General features: G+C 39.4%; 2 protein-coding genes across 7 annotated transcripts in view; both read right to left on the bottom strand.

Moving 5' to 3' along the window:
- SLC7A11 (solute carrier family 7 member 11) overlaps window positions 1-21,979 on the bottom strand; it is a 553,887-nt gene that overhangs the window by 304,303 nt on the left and 227,605 nt on the right. The window lies entirely within an intron of this gene.
- The window catches only part of LOC129630322 (uncharacterized), a 51,088-nt gene continuing 50,230 nt past the window's right edge, over window positions 21,122-21,979 (bottom strand). The window contains exon 2 of the mRNA XM_055550857.1: window positions 21,122-21,636. Within this exon, the coding sequence (XP_055406832.1) occupies window positions 21,122-21,636 (515 nt within the window). The remainder of the gene's footprint in view (window positions 21,637-21,979) is intronic.

Raw genomic sequence — 21,979 nt, 5'->3', positions numbered from 1 at the left:
CTCCAAGAACCAACTGAAAATGTGAAAAGTTGAGAAAACTCACATAAATTCACAGTGGACATATTCTTAAGGCAGTTGTGGGAGGAAGAAATGTAGGAAATGTGAGATAATGACCTTCTTGATGACTAAATTACATGTGGTGGTGGTGGTTTAGTTGCTAAGTCGTGTTCAACTCTTGCGATCCTGTGGATAGTAGCCTGCCAGGCTCCTCTGTCCATGGGATTCTCCAGCAAGAATACTGGAGTGGGTTGCCATTTCCTTCTCCCCAACCCAGGAATTGAATCCGGGTCTCCTGCATTGCAGGCAGACTCTTTACCAACTGAGCTACAGGGGAAGCCATATGTTGATCTAATACTTTGTCAACTGAAGTGAGTTGACCATCCATCAGTTAACTTTTTAAAACAAGCTGAAGTATTATTTTCCAAACATGAGTTCCTAAGCATCTCATTTCACAGAAACTACTCCTTGAAATTATTCTTTTTCAAATTTTCCATCTCTATCACTTCTCTTTGTAGTAGAGAACCTATATGTATTTTCTAACCTTTAGCCCTAATATTAAGACACTGAAGTTATAGATTAAATATAGTAAGAATAACACTAAAAACATTTCCTGAGTGTACACTATATGCCAGGTAACTGTGGCATAGCTTTTAACATTTACATAACATTTTAATCTATTAGAGCATTTGACCCTTGTAACAATTATACAAAATAAAAAGATATTATCCCTATTGTAAATGTTAAGAATCTACACAAACACCACCACACTTACTAGTAAAAACTGTAATAGCATTCCCATTAAAGTCAAGAATAAAAGAAGAATGACTCTTTTGTCATTTTTCCTGTATGTAACACTGTTCTGAAATTTCTAGCTAATGAAGTATTAATGTTGCAATGGAAAAGAAAAAAGTTATTTTATCAACATATGGCTTTATTGCTCAACATACAAAATTCAATAGAATTAACTTAAAAACCTGAACAACAACAACAAAAAAACATTGCAGCATTTAGGTTTGTGTTTTGGTTACTGGTAAAACAACTGTAATAAACATTGGCTTGAATATGCAAAACTTATTCCGGCATGTAATGAGTATGAGGTAGATGACATTCTACAAAATCATGAGGGAGCCAACCTCTTCCAGCTTTCTATGCTGAAATCCCTAAGGAATATCCTCATGGGTCCTGACTCTAGCAATACTGCATTCCAGCCAGAAAGGAGAAGGAAAAAATATAGGACACACACCCTCCCTTAAAGAACTACCATCCAGAACTTAGAAGTTGGGCTTGGCATATATGGTCTATGTTATGTTGTGGTATGTTCCCTCTACAAACCCTCACTTGGTTGAGTTTTAATTACAAATGGATGTTGAATTGTTTCAAATGCTTTGTCTGTACCTATTGAGATGATCATATCATTTTTATTCTTCATTTCATTAATGTGGTATATCATACCAAATGATCTACAGATGTTGAACTATCCCTGATGCCTGGAATAAATCCCACTTGATTATGGTATATGATCCAGTTCATGTATTGTTGAATTCTGTTTGCTAATATTTTGTTGAGGATTTCTGCATCTATGTTCATCAGGGTTGTTGGCTAGCAATTTTCTTGAGGAATTCTTGCCCAGTTTTGATATCAGGGTAATGCTGGCCTTGCAATATGAGTTTGGAAGAGTTCCTTCCTCTTCTGTTTTTGGAAAAATTTGAGAAGGATTGGTATTAATTCTTCTTTAAAGGTTTAGTAGAACTCATCAGTGAAGTCATCTGGTCCTAATGTTGTTGGCAGGTTTGGGGTTACTGATTCAATCTATTTTTAGTAATTGGCTTGTTCAGATTTTCTATTTCATCAAAATGCAGTCTTGGTAGATACTCTTGTATGTTCTTTTCTTCTAGGAATTTCTTTTCTTCTACATTGTAAAATGTGTAGATGTATAGTTGTTCATAGTGCTCTTATGATCCTTTGTGGTGATATCTGCAATCTCTGCTCTTTCATTTACGATTTTAGTTTCCTCTCCCTTTTTCTTGGTGGGTCTAGCTAAAAGCTTATCAGTTTTGTTTATCTTTTCAAAGAACCAACTCTTAATTTCATTGACCTTCCGTAATATCCTTTTATCTCTGCTCTAATCTTTGTAATTTCCTTCCTTCTACTAAATTTGAGCTTAATTTGTTCTTCTTTTTCTAGTTCCTTGAGATGTAAAGTTAAGTTGCTTACTTGAAACTTTGTTTATTTTTTTTTAATTTTATTTTATTTTTAAACTTTACATAACTGTATTAGTTTTGCCAAATATCAAAATGAATCCGCCACAGGTATACATGTGTTCCCCATCCTGAACCCTCCTCCCTCCTCCCTCCCCATTCCATCCCTCTGGGTGGTCCCAGTGCACCAGCCCCAAGCATCCAGTATCGTGCATCGAACCTGGACTGGCTGCTCGTTTCATACATGATATTTTACATGTTTCAATGCCATTCTCCCAAATCTTCCCACCCTCTCCCTCTCCCACAGAGTCCATAAGACTGTTCTATACATCAGTGTCTCTTTTGCTGTCTCGTACACAGGGTTATTGTTACCATCTTTCTAAATTCCATATATATGCGTTAGTATACTGTATTGGTGTTTTTCTTTCTGGCTTACTTCACTCTGTATAATAGGCTCCAGTTTCAACCACCTCATTAGAACTGATTCAAATGTATTCTTTTTAACGGCTGAATAATACTCCATTGTGTATATGTACCACTGCTTTCTTATCCATTCATCTGCTGATGGACATCCAGGTTGCTTCCATGTCCTGGCTATTATAAACAGTGCTGCGATGAACATTGGGGTACACGTGTCTCTTTCCCTTCTGGTTTCCTCAGTGTGTATGCCCAGCAGTGGGATTGCTGGATCATAAGGCAGGTCTATTTCCAGTTTTTTAAGGAATCTCCACACTGTTCTCCATAGTGGCTGTACTAGTTTGCATTCCCACCAACAGTGTAAGAGAAGAGCTAACACCTATCCTGCTCAAACTCTTCCAGAAAATTGCAGAGGATGGTAAACTTCCAAACTCATTCTATGAGGCCATCATCACCCTAATACCAAAACCTGACAAAGATCCCACAAAAAAAGAAAACTACAGGCCAATATCACTGATGAACATAGATGCAAAAATCCTTAACAAAATTCTAGCAATCAGAATCCAACAACACATTAAAAAGATCATACACCATGACCAAGTGGGCTTTATCCCAGGGATGCAAGGATTCTTCAATATCCGCAAATCAATCAATGTAATACACCACATTAACAAATTGAAAAATAAAAACCATATGATTATCTCAATAGATGCAGAGAAAGCCTTTGACAAAATTCAACATCCATTTATGATAAAAACTCTCCAGAAAGCAGGAATAGAAGGAACATACCTCAACATAATCAAAGCTATATATGACAAACCCACAGCAAACATTATCCTCAATGGTGAAAAATTGAAAGCATTTCCTCTAAAGTCAGGAACAAGACAAGGGTGCCCACTTTCACCATTACTATTCAACATAGTTTTGGAAGTTTTGGCCACAGCAATCAGAACAGAAAAAGAAATAAAAGGAATCCAAATTGGAAAAGAAGAAGTAAAGCTCTCACTGTTTGCAGATGACATGATCCTCTACATAGAAAACCCTAAAGACTCCACCAGAAAATTACTAGAACTAATCAATGACTATAGTTAAGTTGCAGGATATAAAATCAACACACAGAAATCCCTTGCATTCCTATACACTAATAATGAGAAAACAGAAAGAGAAATTAAGGAAACAATTCCATTCACCACTGCAACGGAAAGAATAAAATACTTAGGAATATATCTACCTAAAGAATCTAAAGACCTATATATAGAAAACTATAAAACACTGGTGAAAGAAATCAAAGAGGACACTAACAGATGGAGAAATATACCATGTTCATGGATTGGAAGAATCAATATAGTGAAAATGAGTATACTACCCAAAGCAATCTATAGATTCAATGCAATCCCTATCAAGCTACCAACAGCATTCTTCACAGAGCTAGAACAAATAATTTCACAATTTGTATGGAAAAACAAAAAACCTCGAATAGCCAAAGCGATCTTGAGAAAGAAGAATGGAACTGGAGGAATCAACCTACCTGACTTCAGGCTCTACTACAAAGCCACAGTTATCAAGACAGTATGGTACTGGCACAAAGACAGAAATATAGATCAATGGAACAAAATAGAAAGCCCAGAGATAAATCCACGCACATATGGACACCTTATCTTTGACAAAGGAGGCAAGAATATACAATGGATTAAAGACAATCTCTTTAACAAGTGGTGCTGGGAACTCTGGTCAACCACTTGTAAAAGAATGAAACTAGAACACTTTCTAACACCATACACAAAAATGAAACTTTGTTTATTAAAGAAGGCATTTATCACTATGAACTTACATCTTAGAACTGCTTTTGCTGCATCACAAATTTCAGTATGTTTATTTTTAATTTTTTGTCTCAAGTTATTCTTTATTTCTTTTTTGATTTTTTTCTTTGACCTGTTGGTTTTTCAATAGCATGTTATTTAATTTCCACATATTTGTGATTTTTCTAGTTTTCTTCACGTAATGAATTTCTACTTTTATACCACTGCAGTTAAAAAAAAATGCTTGTTGTAATTTTAATCCTCTTAAATTTATTAAGACTTTTTTGTGGCCTAATATATGATCTATCTTGGAAAATATTCCATGTGCACCTGAGAAAAATGTACATGCTATTGCTTTTCAGATGAAATGTTCCAATCCATGAAATCTAGAGAAAGATTAACAAGACTAGAGGCATCACACTCTTTGATTTCAAACTATATTACAAAGCTAAAATAATTAAAAGAGAGTGCCATTACTAAGAAGACAAACTTGTAGATCAATAAAACAGAGAGCCCAGAAATAAAACCACATGTAGTCAATTAATTTATAAAAAATGAACCAAAAATAGACAATGAGGAAAAGTATTAGAAAAACTGGACCTTAACGGGCAAAAGAATAGAACTGAACAGTAACACATAAAAGAATAAAACTCAACCACCATCTTACACTATAAATAAAATGTAAATCAAAACCACAATGAGGTATCATCTCATACTTGTTAGAATGACTATTATCTGCTGCTAAGTCACTCCAGTTGTGTCCGACTCTGTGCGACCCCATAGACAGCAGCCCACCAGGCTCCCCCACCCCTGGTATTCTCCAGGCAAGAACACTGGAGTGGGTTGCCATTTCCTTCTCCAATGCATGAAAGTGAAAAGTGAAAGTGAAGTCGCTCAGTCGTGTCCGACTCTGAGTGACCCCATAGACTGCAGCCTACCAGGCTCTTCCGTCCATGGGATTTTCCAGGCAAGAGTACTGGAGTGGGGTGCCATTGCCTTCTCTGACTATTATCTAAGTGACAACAAATAACAAATGCTGGCAAGGATGTGGAAAAAAGAAGCCCTTGTGCACTGTTGGTGGGAATGTCAATTGCTGCAGCCACTATGGAAAACATTATGAGAGTTCCTCCAAAAAAAAAAATAGAACAAGCATATGATCCAGCAATTAGACTTCTGGCTATTTATCCAAAGGAAAAAACACTAATTTGAAGAGACACATGCACCCATTGTTCACTGCAGCATTACAATAGCCAAGATATAAAAGCAACCTAAGTTGTACGCTGATAGATGAATGAATACAGAGCATGTGAGATAGATATACACACACATATATTCATCCATTGAATAAATAATCTTGTCATTTGCAACAACATGGCTGGATCTCCATGGCATCGTGCTAGGTCAGTTAAGTCAGACAGAAGAAAACAAATAATGTATAATCACTTATATGTGGAATCTACAGAAAAAGCAAACAAACAAAAAGCAAGCTTATAGATAGAACAGATTGGTGGTGTCAGATGTGGTGGGGATAGGAAAGGATAAATATGCGAAGGGAGTCAATAGGTAAAAAGGATAAAAATATTTCCCTAAAATGCAAAACTGTAGGAATTTAATTGTACATTTTTGGACTGGTTGCTCAGCTGCACAAAGATTAAATTTTGTTATATTTAAAATGCAAGTCCTAGCAATATCTGCTTCAGAGTCTGTCAAGAGCATCAAATGAGACTCTGTATGTGGAAGTCCTTTGTGAACTTTAAAAAATACATCAGGATTAGATGGATATTTATTTACAAATGCTTTTGTATATATACACCTTGTGAGAATCAGATGATCTTTATGGACTAGGCAGGAGTTAAATTGGCAGAGACAAGAAGTGATGAGTCAGTGTGTGGGGAAAACGATACGATGTTTTAAAAAGAAGAAGAAAGGGACAGACCTTTCTTGGAAAATAAATCAGAATCACACAGGGTTACTAAATCTCAACATTCTATGTATCAAATTTCCATTTAAAATAAATATTATTGGTGTTTAATGTTTTCCTTCTTGGAGTATCAAATATCCCAACTGTCTAAAATTCATTTTAAGCGAGACGTACTTTTCAATGAAATTAACGTGACTTCTGATATCTTCATCTTTGTTTTTTGTAACTGTCCCAGTCCAACAATCACATGATAAAGAGTAAATCAACTTTAAAATAAAAATAAAAAAGATTCTCCGCATCATTTGTCATCAGGGAAATACAAATTAAACAAGGTATCATTACACATCTATTTATGAGAATGGTTAAGATCCAAAACACTGACGACAGCAAACGCGGCCAAGTGTGTGAAACAATGTGCACTCTCATAGATTGATTACTAAGTGAAGTCGCTCAGTCGTGTCCGACTCTTTGCGACCCCATGGACTGTAGCCTACCAGGCTCTGAGGAACCTCTCAGTCCATGGAATTTTCCAGGCAAGAGTACTGGAGTGGGTTGCCATTTCCTTCTCCAGGGAATTTCCCTACCCAGGGATCGAACCTGGGTCTCCTGCACTGCAGGCAGACGCTTTACCATCTGAGCCACCAGTAAGCCATAGATTACTAAAAGAAATGCCAAATGGCATGGTCACTTGGAAAGATGGTTTGACAATTTCTTACAAAACTAAACTTACTCTGACCATACACTTCAGCCATTGCACTCCTGGCATTTACCCAAACGAGCTGGAAATACATCCACAAAGAAACCTGCATGTGAATGTAGTAGCTTTATCCTTAATTCCCAAAACTTGGAAGCAACCAAGATTTCCTTCAATAGGTGAGTGGATAAACTGTCATACATTATACGATGAAATATTATTCAGCACTAAAAACAAATAAACTATCAAGACATGTAAAGACAAGGAGAAATCTTAAATGCCTATTGCTATGTGAAAGAAGTCATACTGAAAACACTACAGACTTTATAATTCCAAATATATTATTATGGAAAAGGCAAAACTATAGAGACAATAAAAAGATAAATGGTTTCCAGGGCTGAGGGCTGGGGGGATAAATAGGTGAAGCAAAAAGGATTTTTCGGGCTGAACACTAGCTGTTCTCATAAGTGAAAATTATATGATTTCATTTTACGCCACTGAGATTTTTATGGTTTTTTTTAATGCAACATTATTATGACAACATTTGACTAATACACCTACCTATCAAATACACACATTAAGACAACTATAATTACAAAGCACTGTGCCAAAAGGAATACTTTATAATTTCAGAGAACTAACAATATAACAACTAACAAAGCAATATCTGCTTCAGAATCTGTCAACAGCATCCCGTGAAAATCTGCATGTGAAAGTCTTTGTGAACTTTAAAAAATACATTAGGATTAGTTGAATGTTTTTCAAAAGTACATACTAGGAGAAAGGAATGAGACTGTGATAGTGTATTAGTTACAAAGCCCTGTTCCTTTAGTGTTATTATGCTATCTAGTTTGGAGATGATAAAACAGAGGTTCAATAATTTCTCAGAAAATGGTAAAAATAGGATTTCTGGTTCTGAATCCTGTGCACCTCAAGTAAGTTTCTTCCCAAACCTTCTAGTGAAAAGAACATAGTCTCTATAGTTTTGAAAATTTTACTCATCACTCAGAAATCAAACAAAGTTATATTCTAAAGCAGGAACTTTCAGGTTCATTTCAAGTCCCTAAGCCCTTGATGAGCTGCTTTCCTCAACAAAAACATCTCAAAGTGGATGCAAGATATTTATACAGTGTTTCCTAAGAAAAACACTAGAAACTAGATGAAACAGAAATCCATTGTAGAGAGAGAGGTGAAATCTCAATGTCAAAACATCCACCTTAAAGACATGAACATATTGTCTTTCCAAAACAGAATTTTGAGTTTTCTCATCGATACTTATTTATGAAAACTATCTTTTATCTAAAACATATACTCTGCAGCTGGTTCAGGAATGGATATCTAGCCTGTCATAGGAGGTATATCATTACGTAAAACTGATGATCTCCCCATCCCTAGGGCCATATAGCATTTTCTCTTGTATTCTTATATCTCAGGAGGAGAATACAGACACATTACATGAGTTACTTTTTCTCTAGTGTGAACATTTGGCAGGGATGATATCATTTCCAGATGCTTCCTTATTTTTCATCTGTTTGATGATCTTACTCAGAGAACTGGAAGGTTTCTAAGTTTGGCTCCATCTGGGTATGATGGAGAAGAATGTTGAAAGCATTCTCACCAGCAGAGTCTCCTTCATCACTGCTCAATGTAGCTTCCAATAGGTAAAATGACTCCTCTCTTTTCATCCTGTCCAGGTGTAGAATAATCTATAATTAATCAAATTATTAACACCTATCAAGGCCAATAAGAGAGAGTTTAATCTGAGTACCGCTTCATGATTCTGTTGTCCAGGCCATGGTTGACTGATTTGTGGAATCAGCAGCTGCTTTGCAGGCAGGATGCCTACAAACTTCAGATTTATAAGTTATTAAAAGTACTTTAGGTGAGTTCACAGTGATAAAAATGTTGGGCACAGTCAGATGACTCCAGAAAACATGTACTTGGCATAAGTTTAACATGACTGATTTCCGAAGATTCTCAAAGTGCTTTGATCTAATTACGTTGGGAATTTTACAAATACCATTTAGGTATCTTATAGTTACCTGTCCCTGATGGCTCGGTGGTAAAGAACCCGCCAACAATGCAGGAGACATGGGTTCAATCCCTGAGTTTTGAAGATCCCCTGAAAAAGGAAATGGTAACCCACTCCAGTATTCTTGCCTGGAGAATTCCATGAACAGAGGAGTCTGGTGGACTCCAGTCCATGGGGTTGCAAGAGTCTGACACGACTTAGCGACTAAACCACTACCACCACCATAGTTACCTGTCAGGCTAAGTGTATTTCCAATAAAGTAATAGAAAAATGTGTAAACTAATCTAATTACTAAAAAGTAGTATACACAACTTACCTATACAGAATTCAACTATGCTATAGTTCTTTAAATCAGAATATCTAACAAAACTGGAAATGAGCAGAAGAAACTTAATTTAAGGAAAATGGAAATACGTGTGACAAAATTGATCCCCTTCTCAAAACCCATTTATTTGTGTTTTCAAACATTTGCAATAAACCTGTTTTCCATTCCCTATAGCCAGAATTGATCATTTTAAATGACTTAGGACCAAATTTGGAATGTCTAATCTCTTTAAAAATACAACTTTTTAAAATTTGGTGTTCTGTTTTCTCTGAACTTGTAAGATTATATAATGAGAGATTATGTTCTCTTCTTCAGAAGAGTTTGGAGACTTTCATTCCAAAAGCAACATACCCACAGACTGACTAATTTTAGAGGACTAAAATACAACATTATACTTTGCTTCATCTATAACAGTGGTGCCTTGAAGGTCCCACACCTGTACAGCACCATGAAAGCAAAAGCTTCACACTCCATTCTGTGCACACCTAACACAGCACTGAGCTCGTCTAAGTACTTACATTTTTAGTGCTAGCACTAAGGATAACGAAATCTGTGGCGAACATTTTTGTTGTTGTTTAGTCACTAAGTTACGTCTGACTTCTTGCAACAACATGGACTGTAGCCCACCAGGATCCTCTGTCCATGGGATTTCCCAGGCAAGAATACTTGAATGGGTTGCCATTTCCTTCTCCAGGGGATCTTCCCGACCCAGGGATCAAACCCATGTCTTCTGCTTAGCAGGCAGATTCTTTACCACTGAGCCACAAGAGAAGTCCTGGCGAACATTTTATCCCATCTATAAAACTTTATAATTTTCCTTTTACTTTCCATGAAATTACTGTGATTTGGGGGAAATCAAATCAAATGATCATTTCTTCATGCCTTCATTTCAAATTTACTATTATTCTGTTTACACCAAAGCATTTCTCTTTCAGATTTTTTTAGAAACACACATAACCTTCATATCATGTGATAACCATGTCTTTACTGGGAGCCCAGGGACAGCATAATCATTACTGTAACAGAAGTAATGTCTTTGACACAGGAGTTTGCATGTGTGGCTCAGGACATCCGCAAGGCTCAGCTGGAAGTCCCTTTCCCTTGGTTTCCACTCTCCTACTCCCTTTCCCTCCTCCAGAGTCCTGGCTTATCCTGCAGCTCGCCCTTTGATCTGTTCCCATTTCCAGTTGGAGAGAAGCACAGTGACGCTTTTTTCTTCAAGGACTAACATTTATAAAAAAAAAAAATTAAAACAAGGTTATTTCCTGCTAATGCTGATGGCATTTATACACTAAAATATCTCTCCTCGCTGAGAGTAAAGTTGAAAGGATTAAAGAAATGAAAGACCATGTTCTGTCCACAAGCATTTTCCCCCTAAAACACAATGAGGTATGAAAAGGACAAGGGTCTTACTGAAGCCAAGCCTGTCTCCATTCTATCGGTACAGCAGGAATCTGGCAGAACTTCTTCCAACAGAATCCTTTGTTCTGTCTCATTAAAGAGCACAGAACCATAACCTCAAACCTATATGATCGAACAGCAATGGAGGCGATAAGGCTTTCCCTTGTGAAGCGATAGATTTCCAAATGTAGAGATTTCTTCTCTATTTGCAAAATAGCATATATAATTTTCTCCTAAGATAGCACATCAGCCTGTGTCTAAAATTTTGTTGTTGTTGTTGTTTAGGAAATTTAAGTGTTTAAAAAAAAAAAAAGTTTTTGAAAAATTTTCTTGGTGAAAATCCCAAACCTAACAAAACCAGAGTTAACAGTGAAAAATGTTAACTATTAATTAAATATATCCTTAAGTATCCATTTTGATCAAAAATTTATAATTACTATATTCAGTTGAAATTTAATGGGCAATCTAACCTCTTCAAAAAGAAATCATAGTATGAACCATAAGATAAGGGATCCGCTTAGATTTTATTTTCATATTGTCCTCTGCATATCATAAGCTAAAGGGTTTTTTCTTTATTTAGAACAAGTGAGATGAAATAGTTGTTATTCTTATTTTGATGTTCTTGAAGGGCAGATCAAATGAAGCTTATCCACAATAATAATGATTGATGAGCTTCGTCTAATGATAATCCTTAATACCTTAGAGAACTCTCCCAATAGATGCAAACAGCAACAAAATTCCTGCTCAATGAAGGGCATTGTGAGTACACACAAACATGTGCAATTATTAATTTTAAAAAATCACATATGTTAATCCCAAATGCCATAAAGGAAGGAGAGCTGACAAGGTAATTCCAAATTCCTGGCTGTTCATCCCAGTTGTGCCATTGAAGAACAGTGGACACTGGGGAATTTCAAAAATTTCAGTGAAATTTAGAGTCCACAAGTATAAAACCGACACTCGTTAAATTGTTTCTTTCCCCTCTTTGATTTTAAATTCTATGAAGTTAGAAATATTTTCTCTCTGGTTTAGTTCCATTTTACAAGAGTCCAGCTAATGTCTGGCTCTTAGTGTAAATGCACCATAAATATTTGATGGCTGAAAGAATGAAATCTATCAGCATTCATAAATACTTAGTATATACCTCTGTGCTTCCCTGGTGGCTCAAATGATAAAGAATCTGCCTGCAATGCGGGAGACTCGGGTTCAATCCCTGGGTCACGAAGATCCCCTGGAGAAGGGCATGGCAACCCATTGCAGTATTCTTGCCTGGAGAATTCCATGGACAGAGGAGCCTGGTGGGCTACAGTCCATGGGGTCACAGAAAGTAGGACAGGACTTCGCAACTAACACTTTCACTTTTCCTGTGGTCCAGGCACTGTTCTAGTTACTCAGCAGAAGGTTGTAGAGAGTAGGGGTAGGGAGGAGAAAATAGAAAAATCCCTGTGTTTGTGGAGCTTACATTGCAATAGGGTAGGCAATTAACAAAGCAAGGCGGTAAAATCGATATCAAAAGAAAATACTTAAAGCTGGAAAGGAAAATATGAAAAACTGGGTGCTGTGAAATTTTAGCTAGGATGGCCACGGAAGTCCTTGGTAAGGTGACCTGGAGGAACTGCTATCCACATGCCTATCTTAGAAGCAACCATCCCAAATACAAGGAACAGAAAGTACGAAGACCCTGAGGTAAGGACTTCCCCAAAACAGCACAGGGCCACCATGTCCTATAGGAGTAACAGGAATGGAGGAGGGGAAGGAGTCAGAGAGGTGAAGGGGAAGCATCAAATCCAGGGATTTGTGGGTTACAGCAAGGACTTTGGCTTTTATTCTGCGATGAGACAGGAAGCTGCTGGAAGGTTCTAAGCAGAGAAGTGATAGGATCTAACTTGAACAGGATCACTGACTGCTGTGTTAATAACGGACCACAGGAGGGCAAGGTAGAAGTGAAATAAACACCTGCCTGGTAGCATTAAAGATGACTCAAAAAGACATGTGCAGAGCCTAGCACAGGCCTGGCACTCATCACCCTTCCTCACTAAAGGAGAGATGTTATCATTTTTGAAGATAATAGTTTGAACATTCTTTTTTTTTTTTTTTAAACTTTACATAATTGTATTAGTTTTGCCAAATATCAGAATGAATCCGCCACAGGTATACATGTGTTCCCCATCCTGAACCCTCCTCCCTCCTCCCTCCCCATACCATCCCTCTGGGTCGTCCCAGTGCACCAGCCCTAAGCATCCAGTATCGTGCATCGAACCTGGACTGGCAACTCGTTTCATACATGATATTTTACATGTTTCAATGCCATTCTCCCAAATCTTCCCACCCTCTCCCTCTCCTACAGAGTCCATAAGACTGCTGCAGACACACACATACACACACAGAGCCACCAAGAGGTCACCGCTAACAATCCCAAGAGACCCAATCTCTTCTCTGGCAGCCTAGGTTGCAATATTGAATTAGTATGAGCAAGAATTATAATGGGCTCTGAAAAGAAAAGAAAGGACCCGAGCATCTAATTTATAGACAAAGATTTTAGGCGAAGGGCAGCAGTCACCTTATTTATCATCCTGCCCCTGACCAAGGGCACTCGTTCCCTTAATGGTGAGGCATCAAAGGGTTGTGAGTATGCTGGGAATTTAGCTTTTATCAAAATGTTTATATTTAAATTCCACAGCACTAGCATCAAAGGACAGCCATTCACATCAACATCTTCAAACAAAACACATGGAGTGCTTTATACTCACTCTGTGTCTGGTATGTTTTCCCGAGGAAAAGCTAAAAGCTACATGAAATGTAACAAAATCCATGAACGCTAATTAAATTCCTTCTTAAAAGCCCATCATTAGACATTAACTCAGGATATCTTAAGTCTCTGAAGGAGTAGCTGGTTAGTTTCATTTCTGCTTAATAAAAAAAGAACCCAGTGATTTGAGGGGAGGCTGTCCAAGCTTTCCTGACCTTGTTAATAGCCAGCTGAGGTGGCACTTCCCTTCTTACCCTCTATTCTTCTTGCTCACAGATATTGAAAGACTCCTTGTCTCAAGGCTACCCTCAGTTCAGTTCAGTCGCTCAGTCGTGTCCGACTCTTTGCGACCCCATGAATTGCAGCACTCCAGGCCTTCCTGTCCATCACCAACTCCCAGAGTTCACTCAAACTCACATCCATCAACTCGGTGATGCCATCCAGCCATCTCATCCTCTGTCGTCCCCTTCTCCTCCTGCCCCCAATCCCTCCCAGCATCAGAATTTTCCAATGAGTCAACTCTTCGCATGAGGTGGCCAAAGTACTGGAGTTTCAGCTTTAGCATCAGTCCTTGCAATGAATACCCAGGACTGATATCCTTTAGAATGACTGGTTGGATCTCCTTGCAGTCCAAGGGACTCTCAGGAGTCTTCTCCAACACCACACTTCAAAAGCATCAATTCTTTGGCACTCAGCTTTCTTCACAGTCCAACTCTCACATCCATACATGACCACTGGAAAAACCATAGCCTTGACCAGATGGACCTTTGTTGGCAAAGTAATGTCTCTGCTTTTGAATATGCTATCTAGGTTGGTCATAACTTTCCTTCCAAGGAGTAAGCATCTTTTAATTTCATGGCTGCAGTCACCAGCTGCAGTGATTTTGGAGCCCCAAAAAATAAAGTCTGACACTGTTTCCATTGCTTCCCCATCTATTTGCCATGAAGTGATGGGACCGTATGCCATGATCTTCGTTTCCTGAATGTTGAGTTTTAAGCCAAAGTTTTCACTCTCCACTTTCACTTTCATCAAGAAGCTCTTTAGTTCTTCTTCCCTTTCTGCCATAAGGGTGGTGTCATCTCCATATCTGAGGTTATGGATATTTCCCCTGGCAATCTTGATTCCAGCTTGTGCTTCTTCCAGCCCAGTGTTTCTCATGATGTACTCTGCATAGAAGTCAAACAAGCAGGGTGACAATATATAGCCTTGACGTACTCCTTGTCCTATTTAGAACCAGTCTGTTGTTCCATGTCCAGTTCTAACTGTTGCTTCCTGACCTGCATATAGGTTTCTCAAGAGGCAGGTCAGGTGGTCTGGTATTCCTATCTCTTTGAGAATTTTCCACAGTTTATTGTGATCCACCTCAGTGCTATTCCTGAGAGGGTTTTCAGCAATTGATTCAACAGTTGACTGAATGTCTATTTTGTGCCAGGTGCTATTCCAGGTGCTAATGATACAGCTGGGAACCAATCGAGGTCTGGAAGCCTACCTTTCACAATCTGCACAGATTAAAGCAGAAAAGGAGAGAATAAGAAAGAATAAACAATCTCCAGATCCTCCCTTCCCTGCACCTCCACCATGAACCATTCCCACCAGGTGACCTCTGGGAAGGAAAACACTTGAGAACAGATCAGGGATTTCCTGGGAAATGTTGATGGAACACATTTTACTTTTAGGGACCTAAGTACTTACCATACCACCTGTGTGTTTTCTGTGTCTTTACTTGCAGTATTGAGCCTAAAGAAGGATGGAGGAAATGTGCTGGAACTTTGTTCATAGCACATAAAGCACAATTCAGAAATATAAGGTTTATTGTTTTTTAAAGTATCTTTTGAAACTTTGGCATTTTCCCTTTAATTATTATTTTTATCCATTTTAATTTTAGTTTCATCAGTTTCTGCATTATCCAGACCTACTGCTTTGTAGGTGGGCTTCCCTGGTGGCTCAGCAGTAAAGAATCCACCTGCCAATGCAGGAGATGCACGTTTGATCCCTGTGTCAAGAAGAACACCTGGAGAAGGAAATGGCGACCCATTCCAGTGTTTTTGCCTGGGAAATCCCATGGACAGAGGAGCCTGACAGGCTATAGTCCCTGGGGTGGCAAAAGAGTTGAATGTAGCAACTAAACAACAACTGCTTTGCAGAGGATGTTTATGACAATTATTCACTATGTAAGACACTTTTTGACATCCCTGGCTCCAGAGGCAATTCAAGATCAATCACAGCCAATGAATGGGTTTAGAGAATTATAGAGTTATTAATGCTTGACCTTAATTTAAGGTATTAGTGACCTTAAATGGCTTAATTAGATGGAATGGAAGATGTCCACAGTTGGGGAGAAGTTTTTCTCTCTCTACCACGAGGTAAAAGCAAGAGATTCAAGTTAACACTGTGAGAGACAGAATCTGAGCCCACCATCGAGTTCTTAAGTGAATCAAACTTGAGGCTACAGCAGATGATAAATTTCTTTATTGTCTAAGCCAATCTGGTTCAGGTACTCTGTTACTTGCCGCCCAAAGCATTCTATCAACTACACACTGGAATTGTCACAGCTCTGGGCAAATGCAGGATTTATTTGCGTTCAGATTCTGAGTAGAAGAAGATTCTTCACATCACAGAATCTTTTTAAACTTTCCCTGTTTTATGACATGAAGAAACCTGTGCCAGAGCACAAAACTCTGACCCTCGCAGAGAATACAAACAGAGCTCTCAGGTTAGACTTTTAACACTACAGACCCGCTGCATTTTGAGGTTACTTTAAGTACTCAAAGATAGCAGTTTAAACAAGTGTATTAGTTCAGTTCAGTCGCTCAGTCACGTCTGACCCTTTGCGACCCAATGGACTTCAGCACACCAGGCCTCCCTGTCCATCACCAACTCCCAGAATTTACTCAAACTCATGTCCATTGAGTTGGTAATACCATCCAACCATCTCATCCTCTGTATATTAGTTAAGATCATATTAAATAATAGGGTCTTATAACAGAAGTCCTACAGACAGCTTAAATATGTAGGACAGGTACAACTTAGGACACAGGGAAGAGACTCCAGATGGTACTACACGAGTTCCATCCCTAAGTGAAGAGGAATGGGAGACTGAAAACAGAAGCTGCTATGAATATCTTATATAGCCTATCATACCAGAAAATACATCCGGCATATTTGTGTAGTCCTAGGAGCAGCATACATGTGTAGTATTTTTACAGTAATACTAGTATTGTTTTCCTTATAGACCATTCATCAGCAGATCCTACTCTTAAACCCACTCTTTAAGTGTTTTTCATCTGTGGATACATTGATAGATTAGGGTAAATCCTCTGGTAGACTGTGTGCAACAATGTTTCCATCAATTCCTCCCATTCCTGGAACCATATGCCTTTATAAACTGCCTGTGTTACTCTTCTTCTCAAGGTGGAACTTGCTTCCCTCCTGTTGATGTGGGCTGACACTCCAGAAGGGACACTGTGTGATTTTATACTCAACTTCCAAAGGTCTCACAGTTTCTTCTCTTGCCCTTTTGCTGCCATGGAAGGAAGTTCGGCCTCACCTTCCTGGGGATGGGCTGCAAAGGTGGAGACCCAGCCATCACTACCAGGGTCCACACATGTTCTTGAGATCATGTGGGGCCAGCCAGCCCCCATTCGACATATCAACTGACAATGGCCACATCAGTGACATCTATTAAGATCTGCAAAAGTCACCGCTCTGAGCCTAGCCCATGTTGCAGAATTATGAGAATAAATTGATACTTCAAGTCACTACATTTTGGGATAGAAAACTAATTCATCCTCCCTGACTATGGAAGTCAGGATTCTGGTGCAAATTAAAATGTATTCCTACTTTAGAAGCTTTCTTTTTTTTCCCTGGATGTGTTACATATTATGTTACAAATAAATGTCTTAGAAAGGCCAGTGAGAGTTCTGAAGGAGGGAGTTGTCTTGGAAGCAAAACAACCTCTCCTTCGCAGAAGGTCTAGCTCCCTCCATCCTATCCCTATGACACTTGTCCTGCCCACACAACTACTGTCCCTTCTACCTGCCGTCAGTCCCAGGAGACACTGTCCACAATTAGAACTGGAATGATAGAAAACCATGTTCCCATTCTGCCAGACACAGCCACCGACAGTGGCCACATGCCACAGTCCATCAGTAAAATCGTTTACATGCATTACAGGGTGAGCTCGGTGAGCTGGTCTGAGGACCTAATACCCATATGCTGCATTAGTTAGGAGTTCCAAACCACTAACTTACAAACCCATTTTGTTACAACTTTAACCAACTGATTCAAAAGTAAGCTCAGGAGGGTGCAATCAGGAGACAGTTTTATTCTCCCACTTTGCCTTCTGGCTCATTCCGTCCAATAATCTGCCTCGTGATAGCACTGGGTTCAGACCCCATACCTTTCCTTTTTTTTTTTTTTTTTTAATTTTATTTTTAAACTTTACATAATTGTATTAGTTGTGCCAAATATCAAAATGAATCCGCCACAGGTATACATGTGTTCCCCATCCCGAACCCTCCTCCCTCCTCCCTCCCCATTCCATCCCTCTGGGTGGTCCCAGTGCACCAGCCCCAAGCATCCAGTATCGTGCATCGAACCTGGACTGGCAACTCATTTCATACATGATATTTTACATGTTTCAATGCCATTCTCCCAAATCTTCCCACCCTCTCCCTCTCTCTCAGAGTCCATAAGACTGTTCTATACATCAGTGTCTCTTTTGCTGTCTCGTACACAGGGTTATTGTTACCATCTTTCTAAATTCCATATAAATGCGTTAGTATACTGTATTGGTGTTTTTCTTTCTGGCTTACTTCACTCTGTATAATAGGCTCCAGTTTCATCCACCTCATTAGAACTGATTCAAATGTATTCTTTTTAATGGCTGAGTAGTACTCCATTGTGTATATGTACCACTGCTTTCTTATCCATTCATCTGCTGATGGACATCTAGGTTGCTTCCATGTCCTGGCTATTATAAACAGTGCTGCGATGAACATTGGGGTACACGTGTCTCTTTCCCTTCTGGTTTCCTCAGTGTGTATGCCCAGCAGTGGGATTGCTGGATCATAAGGCAGTTCTATTTCCAGTTTTTTAAGGAATCTCCACACTGTTCTCCATAGTGGCTGTACTAGTTTGCATTCCCACCAACAGTGGAAGAGGGTTCCCTTTTCTCCACACCCTCTCCAGCATTTATTACTTGTAGACTTTTGGATCGCAGCCATTCTGACTGGTATGAAATGGTACCTCATAGTGGTTTTGATTTGCATTTCTCTGATAATGAGTGATGTTGAGCATCTTTTCATGTGTTTGTGAGCCATCTGTATGTCTTCTTTGGAGAAATGTCTGTTTAGTTCTTTGGCCCATTTTTTGATTGGGTCATTTATTTTTCTGGAGTTGAGCTGTAGGAGTTGCTTGTATATTCTCGAGATTAGTTGTTTGTCAGTTGCTTCATTTGCTATTATCTTCTCCCATTCTGAAGGCTGTCTTTTCACCTTGCTAATAGTTTCCTTTGATGTGCAGAAGCTTTTAAGGTTAATTAGGTCCCATTTGTTTATTTTTGCTTTTATTTCCAATATTCTGGGAGGTGGGTCATAGAGGATCCTGCTGTGATGTATGTCAGAGAGTGTTTTGCCTATGTTCTCCTCTAGGAGTTTTATAGTTTCTGGTCTTACGTTGAGATCTTTAATCCATTTTGAGTTTATTTTTGTGTATGGTGTTAGAAAGTGTTCTAGTTTCATTCTTTTACAAGTGGTTGACCAGATTTCCCAGCACCAGACCCCCATACTTTTTCAATCACTCTGGCTTTTTAAAATTCTAGTCAATTCCAATGGATTTATCTCTGAGCTAATTCAAAGTTTCTCCCCCCCTTTCAGCATAAGTCTTTCCCTGGATGTTAAGCCTGGAAATTCTAGACTCTAACTGGGGATTTCTCAACCTCGGCACTTCTGGTAATATGAATTAGATAATTCTTTGCTGTGGGGGCTGATCTGTGCATTGTAGGATGTTTTGCAGCATCTCTGGCCTCTACCCAATTCATGCCAGTAACACTTCCTCCTGTTGTGATAACCAAAAACTCAGATATTGCCAAATGTCAGTGAGATTTCCCCCTGGGAGGAAAATCCCTCTTGGTTAAGAACCACCGCTCTAGACCATGCACTCTTAACAGGCATGATTTCATTCCCAAGGGGATGAAAATTGCTTCTCAAGGGATGAAAACAAGTGTTAGATGACCCAATAGTTTGTGGGTCCTCCAAAGGGCCACAGTATATAAGCTTATAGTGTACCTGTCACATCAACAACTCACAATTGCATGCAAAAAGTTAGAAATGGCTCTGTAAGGGAGCAGCAATGAGTACAGTTGCGAAGTGCTGCCCTAGACTAAGAGTGAGATATGAGATCTGGTCTTTCCCTCTCTTCTTCATTTACTCTGCCAGGGTGGGTAAGAACAGAAGCTGCAGGGCTTTCTTAGCTGGTGCCATGTCATTGTTCCTTGACTATTGAGTCCCCTCTGTTGTGACAAGCATCCATATGTGTCTCCTTAAAGTGAGGACCTCAGTGGTTTTTAACAGCTTCCACTCCCCACTCTGTATCACTCTCTGATGTGGGTAGTATACCCTCTAACTGCCCTCCGGCAGTTAACCCTCCACTGCATCTTTCTACTGGGAGTCCCAGGTCTCTAGGCAATTCTCTTGGATGAGACTTTTTTAAAGATGGTGTTGGTTTGGCTCCCTATCTTGGTTCCACTGGCCCAGAGAAATTCACTAAGGGTCACCCTTCTCAGAAGTTAAAGCAACCCTAGCCAACCCCAGCATTCATACTTCTCCCTGACAGAGTCACCAGTTTCTGGGCCTTCAGACTCCAGCAATCTCCTATCAGGGTCTCAAGAGTTCCCCAGCTCTCTGCTTTAGTATCAATACATACACCAGCCTCAGAAAATACAACTTGTGGCTGAGCAAGCCTCCAGGCTGGAAGCCAGATGCAGGAGTCCCCTGCTAGGGGGCTATGTGTGTTAGCCACTAAGTCATGTAGGACTCTTTGCAACCCCGTGGACTGCAGCTCACCAGGCTCCTCTGTCCATGGGATTCTCCAGGCAAGAATACTGGAGTGGGTTGCCATTCCCTTCTTCAGGGGAATCTTCCCAACTCAAGGATTGAACGAGGTCTCCTGCATTGCAGGCAGATTCTTTACCATCTGAGCCACCAGAGAAGCTCTAATAACACTTCCCTGGTGGCTCAGATGGTAAAGAAGAACACCCCCTCAATTGCCTTGGAGGAGAAGCCTCTCTCCTCTATCCCCATCCACTGTTCTCTCAACACAGGTGGATCTTTTTACTTACATGGGCTGGAGACAGTTAAGCAGGATTGATCATTTTCTAGGAATCTATATAAAATCTCTGCAAAATATTTTGTCCTCAACTTCGAGATATCATTAAAAATTCTGAGAGAACAGGATAACATTCATTAAATATCCAATAATCCAACCCATTTGTCGATTGTGATTGTGTGGAAGGAAAAATCTAAGCCACTGTGTCCCTGTTTGTATGCTGAAAAACCCAGTGATCCAACCCAGTGATTCTACTCATTCACAAACATATAATGAGTACCTTATCAGGAGTCCTCATGGATATTATAGAAACAAGTCCAGCAAACTCTCCACTCTCATAAAGAATTAGTCCAGCAAAGGAGTACAGCCTATGAATAATGTAACACCAGACTGCAGTAAGTGCCACTGAAAAACAGGGAAGGTGATGATGCAACAGTGAGTGAGTGGAAGAAAGGCGGGGGTGGGGGAGGGACGGGAGTGCTGTTTTAGATGGTGTGGCCGTAGGAAGGGTTCTTTGTGTGGGAAATATCTGAGCTGAATCCAGAACAGTGAGGAAGAACCAGTCTTGGGAAGATCTTGCAGGAAAGAATTCCAAGAAGAAGAGCAAATGCAAGGGCCCCAAGCAGGAGAGGGCTGGGCATGTCCAAGAGAGGAGGCAGTTGTGGAGCTGGGTGTCCTGACTGTGGGAGAGAAAAGGCTGTTTGGAGTCACATTGCTCATAGACCAAATCTGTGTCACACGTGTGTGTGCTGCAGTTGTTCAAATTCATGAAACCTGTAAATGACAGACATGTCTTGAATACGTTACAAAATGTCTAGCAGCTTTCTGTCATGAGTAGAGAGATGGTGAAATCTGTTGATGTTGCAAGTCCTTACCTCTGAAAACACTAGAAACCATTCCCTGTTCTGACTTCCTGATACTAGATTTACTTACACAAAATTGAGTTTCCATTTTTTCTTCTATTCTGAAGAGAAATAAAAGTGTGCAAAGAGGGAAATGTGTACAGACTCATACTGTGTCCTTGAAAGGGCCAAAGTCTATATATGGTAGACAAACCTGAGAATAGTTGATGGTATAAGCAGAAAAACCAGAGATCACCTTCAGGAAAGTATCTCTG

Source organism: Bubalus kerabau, chromosome 16, assembly GCF_029407905.1.
Source record: "Bubalus kerabau isolate K-KA32 ecotype Philippines breed swamp buffalo chromosome 16, PCC_UOA_SB_1v2, whole genome shotgun sequence".
Taxonomy (NCBI): Eukaryota; Metazoa; Chordata; class Mammalia; order Artiodactyla; family Bovidae; genus Bubalus; species Bubalus kerabau.
This window is presented reverse-complemented; position numbering and strand designations above follow the sequence as displayed.